General features: G+C 34.3%; 1 protein-coding gene across 3 annotated transcripts in view; it reads left to right on the top strand.

Annotated features, from left to right (window-relative positions):
- EYS (eyes shut homolog) overlaps positions 1-18,434 on the top strand; it is an 855,823-nt gene that overhangs the window by 494,271 nt on the left and 343,118 nt on the right. For all 3 annotated transcript variants that reach the window (XM_032104713.1, XM_032104714.1, XM_032104715.1), the window contains 3 exons: positions 7,034-7,158; positions 10,711-10,835; positions 14,147-14,399. In XM_032104713.1, the coding sequence (XP_031960604.1) occupies positions 7,034-7,158; positions 10,711-10,835; positions 14,147-14,399 (503 nt within the window). The remainder of the gene's footprint in view (positions 1-7,033; positions 7,159-10,710; positions 10,836-14,146; positions 14,400-18,434) is intronic.

The raw sequence follows: 18,434 nt of genomic DNA, 5'->3' as shown, positions 1-18,434 counted from the left end.
TTATTTATTTAACATCATACACATTGATTGGGTTGTCTGCTACTTCATCAGCAGCATCCACAACCTTCAGACAACATGGATGACCACACAGCAGACAATCTACTTTACGTGGTACTTTCATTTTTCAGTGTTCCTTAGGAAATTCCTGCATCTGAGATTAATATGATAAAAGCTCAAAATCTGTAGCCAGTAAAACCTGCATGGAACAGTTTCTACCAAGCTAAGCTGATTACGTGATCTGTCCAGCACCCACATTTTTTGTGTTCTTTGAAGGCCATGGTAAAGCTCACTATGAAAGTTGTTTAAAATTCATGATGCAAAGCTTGGAATAGTGGTATTACCGCAGGCCTGGTTCCTACGGTATATCACCGTGTCCCACAGCTATAGGGAGGAGGAGGAGAAGAAGATCCAGCAGGCAGGAATTGTGCAGCAAGATTGATTTATTTAATTATTTTACAAACTCTTTTATAGACTTTTTTCTTCATAGTCTAATTGGACAAAGGACCAGCCACCCCTTGGGGGTGATTGGCCAAAATCCTAAAACATCCATTATCAAAATATTTTCTACTATACCATAAACAAGACTTTCCAAGGTTGCAGGTGGCTTGGTTGTTTACATTCCCTGCTACCTCTTCTGTGAGAGAGAAAAGTCTCTCATGGACTTAGAAAAATAACAAGAAGATCCTCACTAACAGCATTTTTGTACCTACATAGTGGAACTTTTGAAAAAAGCTGAAGTGATTTGCCCATAGAAGTTAATTCTAAAGCAATGAGGAGCTTGGCCTTACTAGGTAATTATAAAAACTTCCTCTCCAAATATTCTATCAGCTTCACAGTAACATGCCCATAGCTATTGATCTCACTTTTAATCAAACAAATATAGCAAAAGTTTCAGCAACCTGCTAAGCGAAACAAGAATTCTATAACAGATTCTACTGCCAATAGTTTTTTTATATGAATAAGTTCAATGTTACAGTCATCAACTGTAGTATTGTGAGAAACAGAAGGAAAAAACAAACCAAAATCATTCCTACCTGAGAATTATATTTTATAATTGGGCCTTAAAGTTTTTGTTTGGTTTTTCTATTTGTTTTTTTTTGGTTGCTTTTTTACAGAATATACTTAAAATACAGATCAATTCATGAGTAAATTCATGTTATGTTACTATTTTCTAAGATAGGTTCCTTAGCAAGGTTCTGGCAAGCCCTGAAGAGGCCTGGTCCTTGTCTTAATTGCCATAAACAGAATTCTTGAGGTAAAAAATAAATTGAGAATTTCAGTACTTGTGTAGAAATCATTGGAAAAGCATGAACCATAGAAGTGGCTTAAACTTGGCTAGTTACCAGATGCCCACCCAGCTGGAATTTCACTCCTTCTTCTCAGTAGGATGGGGAGAGAAAATAAGATGGAGAAGCTCAGGGGTCTAAATAAACACAGGGAAACTACTGGCTAAAATTCTTGACTTGGGGACAATTTAATTTATTGCTAATTTTAAATAGAATAGCATGGTCAGAAAAAAACATCTCTGCCCCATGATCCCATCAATCTCTTTTTCACAGGCTTAACTTCACTTCTTGGTCCCAACTCCTGTACCTCTTTCTCCTTTCCCTACATGGTTTAGGGGTAATGAGGAATGGGGGGTTATGGTCATTCATTGTGTAACCTGTTGACAGTACTTTACACAAATACTCATTTATTAGGCAACTTTTTTTTTTTAATGTCTGTATTGAGCTAATACAGATAGACATATGTATAAGATAAGAAAATAGGACACACAGAAATTAGAGCAGCTAAGTTTGAAAGAAATAAAAAGATCTGAACATTCAAAACTTTATGAACATCACACCATAACTTTCAAATGAGACATTTCACTTTTCAAACTAATGTCGATAATGTCAGGATTTTGGTTTGTTCTTGTATATCTTGAGAAAAAAAAGTCAGTTAAATAAAATAATGTTTGGTTTTTTATATTTTGTCTGTGAATAACCCTACTTAAAAGGGCAAAAATGATGCATTGGCTTCCAGTAAATTGAAATTTACTATCCAAAAGGTTAGCTGTTAGAGAGTAAAGTATGATAAAGACTGAATTTCTATTTATCACCGTAGAAAAATTTCCCCTGTGCCAAAAATTTAAAGCTTTAAGAAATTGTGTTGTAATAATATGTATATTTAAAAAGAATCTGTGCTCTTACTCATTTTTCCTTTAAAATTAAAAAGGTTCTGCAGAAGTTTGTAGTGCTAATACTTCTCATGAAGGCCATGCCTCAGTAGTGCTAAGATAAGAGTCATGTATTTCACAGGAAATGTCTCTAATAATCCTGAAGCTGGTTAAATTATCTGGTTTTCCTTGCTCTTCTTTTTTTCCTTTCCAAGCTGGCATATGAGCATCGATTAAAGGAATGATAAGGTTCATGTTTGATCGATTTTTCACTTCTTTAATTTAGACAGTAAAACTTTCTATCACATTTGAAGTTAAGAATTATGGTTGAGATAATAGAGGTATGATTCTACTGGAAGTTAAAAAGGAAAAAGTTGCCTTGCAAATGTCAAGGCACCTTGTGATCCAAGATGATTAAAACTAAACTGTTTGCTATATGAATCCCAAGGTGCTGCTATATCTCAGCGTCCATGACATTTAGCCAGTGACTTTTCATAGCTTGTTAATAATGTATAGCAATCCCAGTGTAAATTTGCAGTGACAGATCTGGCCTGTTACAGTAGAGAAGTTAACTAGATTTATTTTTGACAGAAAATGCAGATTTGAAAAATAAAAAAATCATGACTTATGTCAAAAGCAACTGCACATTTATAAAACTATTTTAGCTAAGACAGTTGCTCAGGAGATGTGCTTTTCATATTGATCTGTTATTCTGCCCAACATCCTACTTACCTAACCGAGAGGTATCAGCAAAACATTACCAAAGTCATCGAGGTTAATACTTACAAAGAAAAACTGGTATCTCAAAAAAATTTCATAGTGTCATACTGGTCCACAAAATTCATTGATTTTACCAGGTTGTCTGAGTCACATAGGCAGGTAAAGGTTACAGCATAAGTGTTCTTTTCTAAATACAATTGCTGTTAATCATTGCTCCCAGATAAACCTAATAAACTTCTTTGTTGTAGAAACCATGCTTTTTCTGTTTCTCATATCTCACTGATTCACAAATTATTCATAAGCTGTAAAAGGTCACAAGGCAGATGAAGAAAGAGAGGGAGAGAGAAGGAAAAGGGTACAGGGAAAAAAAATAGACTCAAAAGATGAGATACAAAGACTCAAAGAGTGGTGAGTTACAAGAGGATATAAATCAGTGTTGTAGAGAAAAATTTGGCTGATATTTGGATTCTTGTAGATTTTCTCTGAGTCAGAAAGTTTACTAACAAAAAAATTTACTGTGACAATAGCCATAATTGTTATAGATCAAAATCCTTCATTTAATTCTCTCTTTTCAGTCTTTTGTTCAGATACTGCATTGGCATATGCTGAAATTAAGATAATTACTCCTGATAATGATTGATATAAAGGCACAAAACAAAAGGGATTATATTTGCACCACAGTATGTCAGCATCTGAGATAAAAAATCTGCAGGGAATGACAGAAAAGAAAAAGATCTTTGCCAACATCCCAAAAATAGGTCATAAATAAATTGTGAATGCATTATTCTTACAGCAAATTAGCACTATTTTTTTCTGCCTTTCAGTACCAAACTATTGATCTTATGTTGATACTTCTTTAAGTTTAAAAGCTCAGCCTTGACAGTGCATTATCTTACTTTATCAGACAAGCTCTAGGAGTTATTTGCTGATAAACTTATATGCATTTACTTATAAAGACATAAATTGCTTTCTACTAGATGGCAATCAACAGACAAGACTTGCAGTGACCATACCTTCATATGAAAGCTATCTAAGAGCCCCTGTTTTTCATTTGCAGAATGTTCATATCCCAAATACCACACAGAAATAAGTTCCAAAGTATTTCAATTAGGTTTACTTCTATTTATAGCACAAGAAGTGTATTCCATACCTACTTAACCTTTCTAATGTCAGTTGTATTTGAATTCTATTGTTTCTGTCCCTTCTAATGTTCTAAAAGAAATGGCAGAAGGGAAGTAAGAATGTGAAGAGGCAGAACAAAAATTCAATTTTCTTAAAAAAGGAGTAGGTATGAAGGAAGGTGGGAGTGAACAAAAAGTTAAGAAATTATTGAAGTGCTTGTCATATCCTAAGAAGTGCTAACTTCATTAAAACTCTTAATAAAGCATAAAGTTTATTGCAATTTTGGGAAATCTGTGAAAGTTGCTGATACTAAGGTGTTGTTTTAGCTTTCTTCTAGTTGTTTCATAATTGCTCAGAATAATTTAGTTAATAGCATTGCTGTCTTCGCAGTTGTGAAGCATCGTTTACATCTCATCATGCTTTTTGAACAGAAGCAAACTGAATACTGTGATATTCCAGTTTTTACCAAAAAAATATAACATGTCAGTATGTTAAAAGCTTCCAATATTTTAAAGTATTCTATAAGTTGAATGATTGTCTGACATGGGAAAAACAGTACCTTGTACATATTGATATATGTCGGACTTGATATACTGGATATCTAGGTGCTGTCATGGGTTTATGTCTTCCATCTAAATTTCAATTTAAAGGCATATAACTTTTCTATTTCTGGTGGTGTCACAATCACTCTATATGGTATTACACACTTAATAAATATTTGGAAAGCCTGCAGTACAGAATAGGTTATTTTGCCAAACATTTATACATACATATATATATATATATATATATATATATTTCTACCTCAGTGTCTATAGAGTTAGGCCCATGGTTACACAGTTTATATCTCTGAAGTCTCAAGGCTTTGTAGAGCCTTGAGTCTCTGAAGTCTCAAGCCTTTCTGAGTAGGAAATTACACAGAGTACTACTGATTCTCTCCATGGGAGTTATAGCAACCTAATCCACTAATCATTCTTGCTCCAAATAGTTATGACCACAGGAGCTCAGTAAACTGCTCTAGTCTTTACTGGTGTCTACTTCTCAGCAAGTATACACACCACATATCAAAATGTGCCAAATCGAAGCAGCCAACAGAAGAGTTCTTAAAAAGACTTTTCAAGCATTTTTCAATGTTTGACTTTTACAGACTAAAAAAATCAAGCCCACACACCTTAGATACACATGTGTAGTTGTCCTGTCCAGATATTTTACATAATTTTATATTTCTTCCAGTTCATTCTGTAAATGCTTTTTTATTATTAAAATACTTATAATTACACCAAAGTATAAAGATAAATATAAATTGAATTTAAACTGGCACAGTATTCCCTATGTCTAGTTGCCTTTTTTTCCTAGTAGAATATTCTTTCCACCCTTTTCATATCTGGGAGAATTTCCTCCCTTAAATTTGTTTTTTTGGGTCTTTATTTATTTATTTTAAATATTTTTTTCTTAGTACACTATGTAGGCAGTGTGAAGACAAAGGTATATGAAGAAAATTATTTAAGATTACAGTGAGCAGAATCATCCTTTGCATCTCTTATTCCACCGAGCATAGGAGAATGCTAGGATGATTACAGTTGGGTATGTGAAGTTGTGTTCTAACTACTGGACTTTGACATTTACAAATAAGATCAAAGGACCAAACTGTATCTTCTCAGTGGATTTTTTAAAATGTTTTTCAACCAAAAAACATGTGGGCTTATGGCTCACTCATTAAGGTGTATTTTCCATGTTTTTTCTCTCATATTATTAGATATTTGAAAAATAGTAGTGTGTGCCCCAGTTTGTACATTTTCCAAGCAATGTGCCATAGCTGTCATCTGTAGTTGATGCAGACTGACAAATCTATTCTGTTGTCATTGTTTTGGTAGATTCCAAATTGCCATTACCTAGAGTGTATTCGATATAAAATGAAAAAAACATGGTCTAATAGTTAAAGCAAAAATAAACCAAAATATATGTCCTGGTGCATAGTGTAATGATCCCTCAGGAGGTGTCACACATACATGTTTCATGGTCCATCCTCCTCTTTTGCTTCACGATCTGGAAAGCTAAGGTAGACACTGCAGGTACCTCATTCTAATGATATCTGTTGTATTCACTCAATGTAGCACCTTGAGGAGCAGGTGACATGACTACTTGGATTTACTCAAAGGTAGTTTGTTAATGTACTCATCTCCTTCTAAGTGAGGCATAAACCTTTATGCTTTTCACTAGAGCCAAGACAACGTACAAGATATGCACCAGCCGGTAACTAAAAGGAGTTTTTGAAAACATTGTTTCATGTGAAATATATCCATGTACAACACATCTCAAAAGGGTAAATGTTATTAATACCATTATGGGACCCTGTTTTTTAGAACATATTTGAGTATATCCATAAAGCTGTGTGTATGTAGGCAAAGATGTGCTTCATTAATGAGATTAGTAGGATTTTTGGACTTCATTAAAGGTCTTGTGAGTCTTGTAAACTTTATGTTGAAATCATATGGGACTATTTTGATAACAATTATCACATAGAATTTACAACCACAAAAATACAGAAGAGTTTTTTCAAGAAAACTAATATTTTATACCTAGAATAATAATAAAAGCATGATCCCTGAAGATTAGCTTTTATGCTGTAGTTTACATTTGATAGTACACTTTTGTCAACAAGCAGGTTTTCAAACATAGACTGCAGTTCAGTTACTTAGCCAGATTATTTTAGTAGACAGTCTCCCAAGAGTGCGTTAAGAAAGGTTTGTATTCACATTGATAGAACCAGTACACTGTAACTGAGACTGTTATGCTTGATTATGATCCAGATGTGAAATTTTTGGATGCATTTTGCCATCATAAATCCCTTAAAAGATCACCATGTATCACAACATGAAACTTGGAAGTGTTCCAGTAAAATACTTCTTGAAACAGAAAATAATAAATGATGTCTTGTTAATGCACATACTTTGGACACATTGTTTCCACACAAGGTCTATTTTATATGATGTTTATGCATAGTATAACACTCTGGAATGTTGTTTGCTTCAGGTGTCTTGCTGGATTTTCTGGACAATTTTGTGAAATAGAAGTTAATGAGTGTAATTCATCACCTTGTCTACATGGCTCAACCTGTGCTGATCATATCAATGGATACACTTGTAAATGTCAACAAGGTAACTGCCATATGACAGAGCAATCTTAAACAATGATAGTTTTGAATTATCAGTGTTACTAGTGAGTAAGTTGGCAAATCATATCAAGCTCTTTTGTTGTATATGGACTATAAGGTACAAAAAAACTTACTGTCTTTTTGTCAAGCTTTTGGAATGAAATCTAAAGATAATTAACTACTCTAGTAAGCATATTAGAAAGGCTTCAAAGTAAAATCAGCTCATTGAGGCAGTCTGAAGTATTATTAGAGACAGGTTTATTGTGTATGATCTTTAGTAATGTAACTTACTGACCAGTCAAATAGTCACTATTTAACAGCAAGATAATTTCACTACCTGTAGAATGAGATTGACTGAAAAGAAATTCTGAGCAGTTTAACTAACATTTTTATTATTATCCTTATTGTTGTTGTTGTAAGACGTACCCATGCTTATGTCTGCTTGCTGGGATTAAAAGAATTTTTTTAAAACATTATAAATAGAATGAAAGATGGCACTTTCTTAAAACATGGGAACTGTTCTCTAGTTCTGGCATAGATCAACTAAAACAGGTCTAGTGGCTTATGAAAATATAAGAGATTTTGTATTTACACAAAAGCAAAAGTCACAATCAGCCTGCATTGTCTTGCAATCACAAATTTAATCTGTTCAAGACTACTCACAGTCTCCTGTCATGTCTGCTAATAAAAATCCTTTTGTCAATGTAAGTAGGATTTCTGATCCCTATACATAAGTAGCATCCTGCTCCATAAGTTACTCTTAAATTAAGAATTATATGAGTACCTGCCTCCTGGAACTTCAATTTTTCAGTTTAAATCTATTTACTATTTTACTGACTAGCACTGCTGAATAATTTCTGTGATAGTAGTGACTCAACGTTTCTTAATAATTATTTTAGAGATTGTTTAGATATATTCTGGATGATAAATGTTCTGTTAATCCATGCTATCTCCATACATCTGATCTACTTTCTTTGTGCCAAAGTATGTTCACATTGTTTGTTTTGATTTACAAGTAAAAACATCTTACCAAACTCTCCTGAAGTCAAGTGACCATATATATGTTACACTTTTCTAGAGTCTTTCTACTCATTCTTGTTCTACATTTAAAAGAAAGCACATAGTGAATTGAATATTAATATATTTTACTCTTTTTTTTCATTCTGAATTCTTCTGAGGGCAATTTACAAAACTATATGTAAGAGATCTTATTCAAAAAAGTATGGAAGATACTGAAGCAAATACATGTGTAATGAGAGTCAATTTGGCAGTTTATTAATTTGTTTAATTGGTAATAAGGAAGGATACTCTAAAATGTAAGACTTTAAGTATTTTTGGCTTACTAGAGAGTAATTACATGTTGCTTAGAGCTACGTTGCTTACAGCTTAATATTTTTTAGCAACTTTTTTTTAATGTCAAAAAGATACTTGATAATTCAGAAAAACACTATATTTTTGATGTATGAACCAAGGAGTGAAAAATTTTTCGACTTTGTCATACAGAATTCGTGATAATAAAGATCTTTCTGATCTTAAAAAATCTGAGTCATGACCTAACTTCAGTACTATATATGCGCCTGTTACTGCATATGGCCATATACCCCTCCACCAATATTAGTTACTTAAAAACTTAAAAGATGCATTTTTTAGTCATTAAAGTGCTTCACATAGAATACATTGCCAAGTCCAATTTTTTCCCTCATTTTTAAAGCTTATTAAAATAATACAACAAAGATATTTGAATAGGCATTTAAGAATTGCTTACTAGCCAAGGACTGTGATTGCTGTCTCTGTGCAACATGGAAATTCTTGGTATAAGTGGGAGAAACTTCTGTGGGGCCTTGGAACTCACTCCTACAGCTAACATGCTTTAAACACCTTCCAACCCAACCATAAGTTACCTTTCTTTTATATTCCTTTTAATAATATCATTCGTTAGTAGGGGTGAAAGAGCTGTAAATTATTTGTCCACCAGATTAAAACACAGAGAAAGAACCACATGCATTAAGTATATACATCATTTTTACTTTTTTTTTTAATTAATACCATATTTTCAACTGTTATTTGAGGCTCTTAAATAGCTGAAGAGATAAGGTTACAGCTCTGAAAAGGGGTGAATTTGAAGAGGCAGGGGAACTTTTGAGAGGAGTAACTTTTTTCAAAGTTGCACAACTGAAGAAAGGGATTAGAAGAAAAAAATATCATCCAGAATATAGAAATACTTAGGAAAAAAATATGCTTTTTTTTTTTGCGGCTTTAACTGTTCACGTATAGTAAATCTTATATTTCTCTTCTAAGCTTCTGTAGAAACATGGAGCTGGGATTGGGGATTTTTTGGTCTGTAAAGGCAACAATGGGAAAGAACTGGGCAGATAGTCTGATATACGCCTCAACAGATTCCCTGTTGTAATTTAATGAAATGGAAAAGGGATAGTACCAGGACTGAAATAGGAACAAGGCAGATGATTGCAGCTTTCCAAAAACCTCCAGAGAACAAAGTGAAGCATGTGGTGACAGCATGTGATACCAGGAAAGGGAATTGATTTAGCTCTGACAAATGCATTCTGTAATGGATCATGAATTTTGTCAGCTATTGTCCCAGTAGCAGGCCCCATACCCTTAGAATAATAGATGCACGTTCAGGTTCTGTGGCTGCAGCTTCGGGCTGTTCAGGTGCAGAAGCAGCATGGAGAGATGTAAACTGTATTCTAACTGCACTTCAGACAGCTCAAAAGCAACAGCAGCTGTTGGAACTAATAGCAGGATCATGGATGTGAAGTCTTTAGCTGGGCAGGCTGCTCTTCTACCAGGGCAGCTAAAGCAAGACTGGAATGTAACAGTGGATCCATTTGATGTATAGTCCAAGGCAAAGTCTGAACGGTAGCAACTAGATTTGTATCAGCTGAGGACTGCTAGGGGGCTTATAGTGCTGTTGTCAGTTTGTTTAGAAATAGTAAAATAAAGAAAAAACAAATCTGTAATGGGTGGTGGGAATGTCATGGCAAGAAGGTCTGGTGTTCTTCAATAACTAGCCATATTTTACAGAATTCTGGGTTTATATTTACCAAGCAGATGGACTGCTTCCAGTTCAGCTTAGCCTCCAAGGAGCAAGTTCAAGACAGGCTTCAATTACATGATCTAAAACACAGCTTTGAGATGAGTATTTAGTCTCTAATGTATGGGTATACTTACTTGTAAAGGAGATTTTCATAAGAAATGCATATCAATAAAATTTCTAGTAATCTGAGAACCTGTGAGGAGACAGCATCTCAAGGTGTTCAAACACAAAAGTATATTTGCTCAGAAATTGTCCTCCTCATTAATCTGGTATAGTAATCTCAGAGTTTATCTTTTTAACTCTTTTTCTTTATTTTTTTCCTACTTTGAGAAGCCATAGCCCAAAAAAGTTCATATTCATCCCATAGTATATATCTCTATATATGTGAGAATGGGTGATAGTTACTCATACCTTTGTTCCACTGACAATCAGTAAATGAATGCAGATTTTAATGAGTCTCGCTTTAGGGTTTGCTTTGCTTTTTTTTTTTTCTGACAGGGTGGGAAGGCCTCCACTGTGAGTTGGATGTTGATGAGTGCATATCCAACCCCTGCATACATGGTATCTGTGTTCAGAAGGAGCCCAGCTTTGGTTATTCCTGTTTTTGCAAACCAGGATTTGTGGTGAGATGCTGAAAATCTTTCTTACCTTTCCCTTTACCTGGCTATTCATCATTGCACAGAAAATACTGTATGTAAACCTTTTTGTTTTTAACCTTGCTCTGAATTGTTGATATACTTCTTGAATTAGGTGGAATCACAGGAATGATGTATGCTTTGTTCAAGGAATTCATGAGGAATTTCCCTCTTTTCCAGTGACTCTTTGCCCGCAATTTTGTAAAGTCTGTTTTTTTTACCATAAGGCTTTGGTAGGTCAAAAATGCATCTTAAAAATGCAAATAATCAGACTAAATTTACTGAGAAACTATCCTGAGAAGGAAAAAACTATGTCATAAAAATGAATACTATTTTTGTAGGGTGTTTTTTACAGAGTACAATGGATACCATTGAAACTTTCTACAGACCACAGTAACTGCTCTCTTTTTATATTCTAAAGCAGATTGGCTTTCTAAACAATGTCAAGTGATGATGAGGGACATATCACTTGAGGGACACAGTTTTTTATATGGGAAACAGTCAGACCCTCAGTTACAATAATCTTATTTTTTTCATTAAATATTTATGCTTATCTTACATGAACAACTGTAATGGAGAAGATCAGTTACACGATTTTTTTAGCATTTATGTCTCACCCAAAAAAGTCTTCTGAATGTCAAATAAAACCACCAGAAAGAAAGCTTAAAATTTGTTTAGAGAAATTATTTTTCCAATTATTGCAAAATTTATTGGTACAAGTCAGTGTTGCATGACACTGTAGAGACCAGAAGTACAAATAAGCACAAAAATGGGTTAGAAGGAGGATAGATTCATTGCTATTCAAATTACTCTTCTGAATGTTACCATGGTCTAGGGAGTCTTTGATTTACTTATTGCCAAAAGTTGGAAAGGTATATTTGGTGAGTTACCAGATGCAAGCTCTGCTTGTTTTCTTCCTGTTTTCTTCCCCAAGTATTCATTAATAGCTCACTGACGATGGAGCTAAATAGATATTTGACCCATGGGGGCAGCTTTTCTATTAGTACATAGCTTGAATATTAATTGTACAGTGCATTGCAGAACAAGCAAGGCCTTACAGAAGGAAAAGTAACAAACCTTTGAAGCAGCTGAAATTTAAGATGCATCATCTTTGCTTTTATTCTGTTATTCATTGTTCCATCTTCAGTCCCTCAAATTCCACTATGCTTTGAGAAGGAATATAAAAGTAAGAAAACACAGTGGGGGAAGCACCACATAGAAAGACTTTTAGCATACCTATCTTCAGTTTCAAAGATAAGAAGTTAAGGTCTAAACACCTCAAGAGGTATATTTGTTAGGTCCCAATGGGTTCTGGTTCCTAACCATGAGTACGTATGGAGTGGAAATAGTGGAACTCACAGAGAAATAAGTATTCAAGGAAATCCAGCTACAGTGTATATGTAAATCTTCTGTAGTCTGTGCCTGTACTGCTACCCAGAGTATGGATCATAAAGTATGGGTTGTGAAATCTCTCATAAATTTTGAGAAGAAAAGCATATTCAGTGGTATATGAAATAAGTGTTTACTTTTTAACTGGAAGCATCTATAGACATATACCTACTTTTAAATACAAATCTGCACAAGCTAAATGATTCCATCCACCTGCATGGAAACTGTTAAAGCATTTACAGTCATTTTCAATGCTATCAAGTTTATCTATGACTACTTAATGTACCCTTCATGCACACTGGAGGTTATCCACATCTGCTTTGTTTCTATGAGTCATAAAATCATAATCAAATGCTCTTCGTCATTAAATGTAGTAGTCATAAAAATGTACTAATCTGTCACGGGAAAGTCAGAAGGAAATGTAAATTTATAGGATTAAGAATGATTATGATCTTGCTCAAACCAATCATTTGTTCTGTGTGTGGAATTGGAAGAGAGCAAGCAGGAAATGCATTGAAACTGACATATAAATTGGCCTGTTGTTCCTTTGTGCTTTGGAATACCGATACAGCGAGTGATTTTATAAGATGCCATGAATTTACCAGATAGCTCATCTGCTTGCCAAAACGAATTAAGAAGTTGATTGAAACAAGAATGAATGTATCTAAATCATTCAAAAACCCTCAACTTAACCTCTTCTGTTTTAAACCCTGAATAATTTAAACTACTTGTTAAAAAAGTAGTTTCAGTTTTCATGTCTACATTTCCTCCTCTCTCTCTCTCTCTCTTGTCCTTCCTATTGTTTCTTAATATCATAAATTAGTATAATGGAGTTGACAGAGATCTCAGAAAATATATGTTGCCCCAAGTTCTGTGTGAATAGTTAGCCAGGTAGACATGAAAGATTATTTAAGCATGTTGTCTGAAGGAAAGTGTGGAATGAATACATGCTTCTTGAGCTCTAGAGAAGGCTTGAATTTTTTTTTACGTGTGCCCCAGTTGCAGGAGAAGATTCACTCCAAAATTATATCATGATGATATATTGTCAGAGATGTATGTCTTCAGGGATGACAGTGGGTCTATTTTAAATAGTTGTCCAAATATGTAGGATCCTTCTAGGGTAGCTGTTAGCTGTCTGTCTTCACGTAGGCTATTAGTTCATTGCAACAGAAGTGAAAATAAAATGAACCCAAGCCTGACTTCAGCATATATTTATTTCACACTTCAAGAATGCATTTAATTCACATAATTATTTCTTGCCTTTTTTACAGACCACTGAATATGAACATTTTTACTTTATTACTAGGGAGGATATTTCAGACTTCCCATGAATTGTTACTCTTGATAAAAAATAGGAAGTGAATGCCTGGTCCAATTTGAGATTGCTGCTATATTTTTCCTTTTCTAAGCATTATCTGTGAATGCAAGGTATTAACAGGGAGCTGTGTGCGGATTTGGTAAAAGCAGACAACAAACAATGGGCTGCAATGTACAAAAAGAAAGCACATTAGCTGGCAAGTCAGAGCAAACCATAGGTTTTTAGACAGCTAGGTCCATTGCAAATAGTCTTTTGTAAACCTACTTACTAACTGAAGATTATTATTTTAACCAGTTTTTATTACTGGTGACAATACTGTCTTTGATTCTTGGCAATTAGTAATCTGTGGGGAAATTATTTTTATTGATAAACAGATTCAAAATATCACTTAGTTAAAATTTAATGTATAAAACTACACTATTAAATTAGTTGAGGAATATTTTCCACATAATATTTCCTTTTGAAAGCATAAACAGCTTAATATAAGCAAACAATATTTTAGAATCAAAAGAAAGTAATAATTGTAACTAACATCACTATGAAATATAAATTGTCTTCAAAAATGGCTTTTTTTTTGAAAACTCTCTTTCAGGGACGAAGCTGTGAGCTTAATTACAATGATTGTCTTATACACTCCTGCTCCACTGGGTTTCTTTGTGTTGATGGAATAAACAATATCACCTGTTTACCTACTATGCCCCAAAGGAAAAAAATTGGCTCTGAAATGGCTGAAGTGTTTCCTGCTGAAATTTTAGACAATGACCTTCCATCAGCCCTGGCTGTGTCTATGGAACTTTGGTCTAAACATGTTTCTCCTGATTTTCCTACAGGAGAGGTGTCCCAAGGTAAGTAAAAAGGGCTTCTGAACAACATATATATCAAACTTCTTTCCCTGTTAATGCTTCTAAAATGGTAAGAATATTGGAAATATATTAATTTTAATTATTGAGAATATTTTTTTTACTTCCTCTATTCTCTTCTATATCTTTTTTATTTATTCCAACATCCTTTCTTAATTGCATTTATATGTAACTGTAAAATTACTTTTTTCTCTCAAAAGAATTCTTCCCAGCATTTTCACATCCAGTAAGGAAAATTGCACTTTCTCTTAGCTGGGTTTTTAGTTTTCCAGAGTGTACAATTTTATATGCCTCATATTGTGTTCAGTAATCTCTGACCCTAATGCCAATCTTCCCTTCTTCCTTGGCTAGTCAGCAGGAGAGAAAGATAATTTGCCTTACTCCATGGGGACTTTGATTCTCTTTTCCTAGTTCACATGTTTTCTGAGTGTTTCTTCTTCTGTGCATCTAGATGTTTTTTGACTAAAAATATATTGGACAAAACTCTCAAAGTTTCTGCCATTCTAATTGTTTGTAGTGATGTTTTTGGGAAGCCAAAAATTGCCTATCCTGTTATTTTAAAAGCATTTGCAGAAAAGTCAAAAGCAAGAGAAGTGCAGCATTTTATTGTGAATATTGTACCTTCATTATGGCCTCTTCACTTTACTAAAAAATATTATTTTACAGATAGCATGTATCAGGCATTCTCTTTACAGACAGTTTCAGAATTTTTTGCTTATATACCTCTTCAAAGTGATTACTTGTATAAAAAAAAGCAAGAGTCCTGTTTTGCTTGGATAAACAAGTAACGAGTAAATGAGTTTTAGAGAATGTTGGATTTGGTATACAGAAATCTGTTGGGATTGATTGATTGATTGATTGATTGAACTGCTTGTTCTGCCTTTTCCTTCACAAGAATCACATACTCATCTTCCATTTTTTGATTGATATTGTCTGACTATTTTCCTTCAAAGACCATCTGTTTATAATCATCATTTTCACCACTTATGTTCTTTAAAGAGACAAATATAAACTTGACAAAATGATAAGCTACTGTTAAACAGCTGACAACAGAGAAAGTTCAGCTAATACTGGAGAAAAAACTTCATGATCCATATATGGAGATCTGTCATTGGTGAAGTCAGGGTATTTTCTGTAACATTCAGCAGAGTAGTGTTTCTCAAGAACTACTTTTCACCAATATAGTTAATAGTAGTTCTGAGTTCAAAACACATCTATTCATAAATGTAGGTGAGACCCTTAAAATATTTTTGAAAACAATCGGATCAAGTGTTCTTATATATATCTTCTTCCTACTCCAGGTATAGACTTACTGATGGATACGCTGAAAAGTTGTCATTGTTTGAATCCCTTAATGATGATATCTTGGTTTTATTGGCACAAGTCACATCTGTGCAAACAGAAATTTGTAAAATTTTAGTGACAAACCATTTATTTTTACATACCTGTTATCCTACTCCAAGTTCTGCCTTATACAAGTATATTAGCAATACTGTACTGAGACAAATGACTGCTGTGCATGATAAAGAACTTCTCATGAGTAAGCCCTGTTACCTAGACTTCACAGTACATCTGCAGTGGAGTCAGTTTCTGGCCTTTATCAGCTGGTGTTATCTGTTGAGGTTCTCATTTCTATTCAGAGAACTTTTTGAGGTGGTAGGGTGTTTTTATACAAAGATAAAAGTGTCTGTCAAAGTTGCCAGGTGCTTGAAAGAGATTTATTGTCATCCAGCAGCAGCTGATATGGCACCTGCTGCCATACCTGACACAGATGGCTATTCTTCACATTCTGCCACACAAGCTAATAGATCAATACAGAAGCAGGTTGAAGGCTGCTACAATGCTGACAGGAGATCAGCAACTGAACAGTTTCACCTCACTACAATAGTCTTTTCAGGATTTCAGGTGTTCCTTTCATCACACTTACATATAAACTCAGGAGGTATCTCTATAGCTGTAGTATGTAAGTATAATTAACATTTTTGAATGTAAAATAGGTATAGAGAAAAATGTATATCTCTTGAGATAAAATTTTTTTGTATGCATTATAATTAACTTGCCATTTCTCGTTCCAAAATGAGAAAAATGATGGCTGTGTTTTTTAGAAGCAGTAGTATTTTTAGAACATTACAACATTTCAGAAATAAATTCAGAGAATTAAAAGAACACAGGAAAACTTATGAATTCTGGAATTAAGTATTAGGGAATATTGATTAGTTTGGTCTACATTTTTATACTGTATGTTTATAAAACAATATGAATGCCCATAAAGTCAATGAGAGGTATTTTGCTTTTTTTTTTTTTGCTTTTCATTCTTTGCTTGGGGACTTGTGTTGGAAAAAATGGCTTTATATCATTGATTTAAATCCCTTAGGGGAAAAAAAAGTATTCTAGATCAGGAAAGATATGTATAAAGGTGCCAGAAGACAAATAAAACATTTTTGTGGGGTGTAGAATACAATTGTTTTCCTGTGAATGCTCGTCTTTATAGATTTCATTCTCAGTATGCATACATAAATACACAGATGAAATTTATACTGCCAGAGGTGCCTCCTGATACTGTGCCTGTACTCAAGAGGTCAAGTTGTCTAAGCATACCATTGCGGATTTCCAGCTGATCAAGATATGACCTAAAAGGAATTTTGTTTGGGGTTTGTTGTTGTTGTTGTTGTTTGGGGGGGGTGTTGTGTTTTGATTGGGTTTTATAGTGGGAAAAATAGATGAGGAACAACAACGTATCCCCAAAAGTAATAGCTGCAATTATGTTGATGCGTAAGCAAATCTATGTCTTTTTTATTGGAAGACACAGGACTATTACAAAGTCAAGTGAGAAATGCTCTTGGATGAGTAAGATCTTTAATACGCTGGTGTATCCATAGTAGAAGAAACGTGTCAAGCTGTTAAACCTGATGTACTCTTCTATACTTACAGACTTAATGTATTTGTTAATAACCTGCATTACTAAAACTTGAGAAAAAATACTGATGACCCACCCATATAATTTATACTCTCTGCAAAATGGTTACTATGTACTTTTCATATATTTTAGGGTAGTTATTATCATCTGGCAATAAGTAGATACATTATAGCAAGTTCTAAGGTAGCTTAGAGTAGCAGGGACCTCTAGAAAAGGACTATGACAGATCAGATATATTTCGCAGAAAAAGACATTCTTTGATCTGGTCTCCAGGTGTGCTTTTCCATTGCCATGCCTTTGCTTGTGGCAAATAATGTTCTGTAAATACATTTATTATTAATATATATATATATTTATAGTTATAGAAATGCTTTCATGTGTCCAGAGGGGATGATCTAAATTCTTAACCTTATGTCTCTTAGCACTCTGCAAAGTTTTGTACGACTGTTTCAGTTTCCCATGCTCTGCCAGCAAGTAAGTGCCCAATAAGCAACAATTGACACAACTTGAATGCAGGGAATCGACCTTCCTTCCTTCCTTTGTTCCTTCCTTCCTTCCTTCCTCCCTTCCTCCCTCCCTCCTTTCCTATCCTTCCTATCCTTCCATCCTATCCTTCCTACCCTTCCTTCCTCTCTGTCTTTCTTCTCTATCCTTCCTTCCTTCCTTCCTCTCTATCCTTCCTTCCTTCCTCTCTATCCTTCCTCTCTTTCTGCTCTTTCCTTCCTTCCTCTCTTTCCTTCCTTCCTCTCTTTCCCTCTTTTTCCTTCTTTCCTGTGAGGGCAGCCAAGCATTGAAACAGCTTGCCTGGAGAGATTGCAGTTTCCATCCTTGGAGATACTTAGAACTGAACTGGACAATGTCCTAAGAAACCTGTTGTAACTGACTCTACTGTGAGCAGGTGAGGTTAAATTAGATAAACTCCAGAGGTCCTTCAAACCTCAGTTGTTCTGGGATTCTGTGATGCCCTCTAATTGTTAGGACAGAATGGCCTTTCAGACATTGTTTATAAAAACTCTTAGAATTCTCTGCAAGAATCAAGGTAGTCACCAAGAGTGGGATTCATCTTACCTGTAGTTATCCACTAATTAATCTGTGTAAACTAT

Source organism: Corvus moneduloides, chromosome 3, assembly GCF_009650955.1.
Source record: "Corvus moneduloides isolate bCorMon1 chromosome 3, bCorMon1.pri, whole genome shotgun sequence".
Classification (NCBI taxonomy): Eukaryota; Metazoa; Chordata; class Aves; order Passeriformes; family Corvidae; genus Corvus; species Corvus moneduloides.
This window is presented reverse-complemented; position numbering and strand designations above follow the sequence as displayed.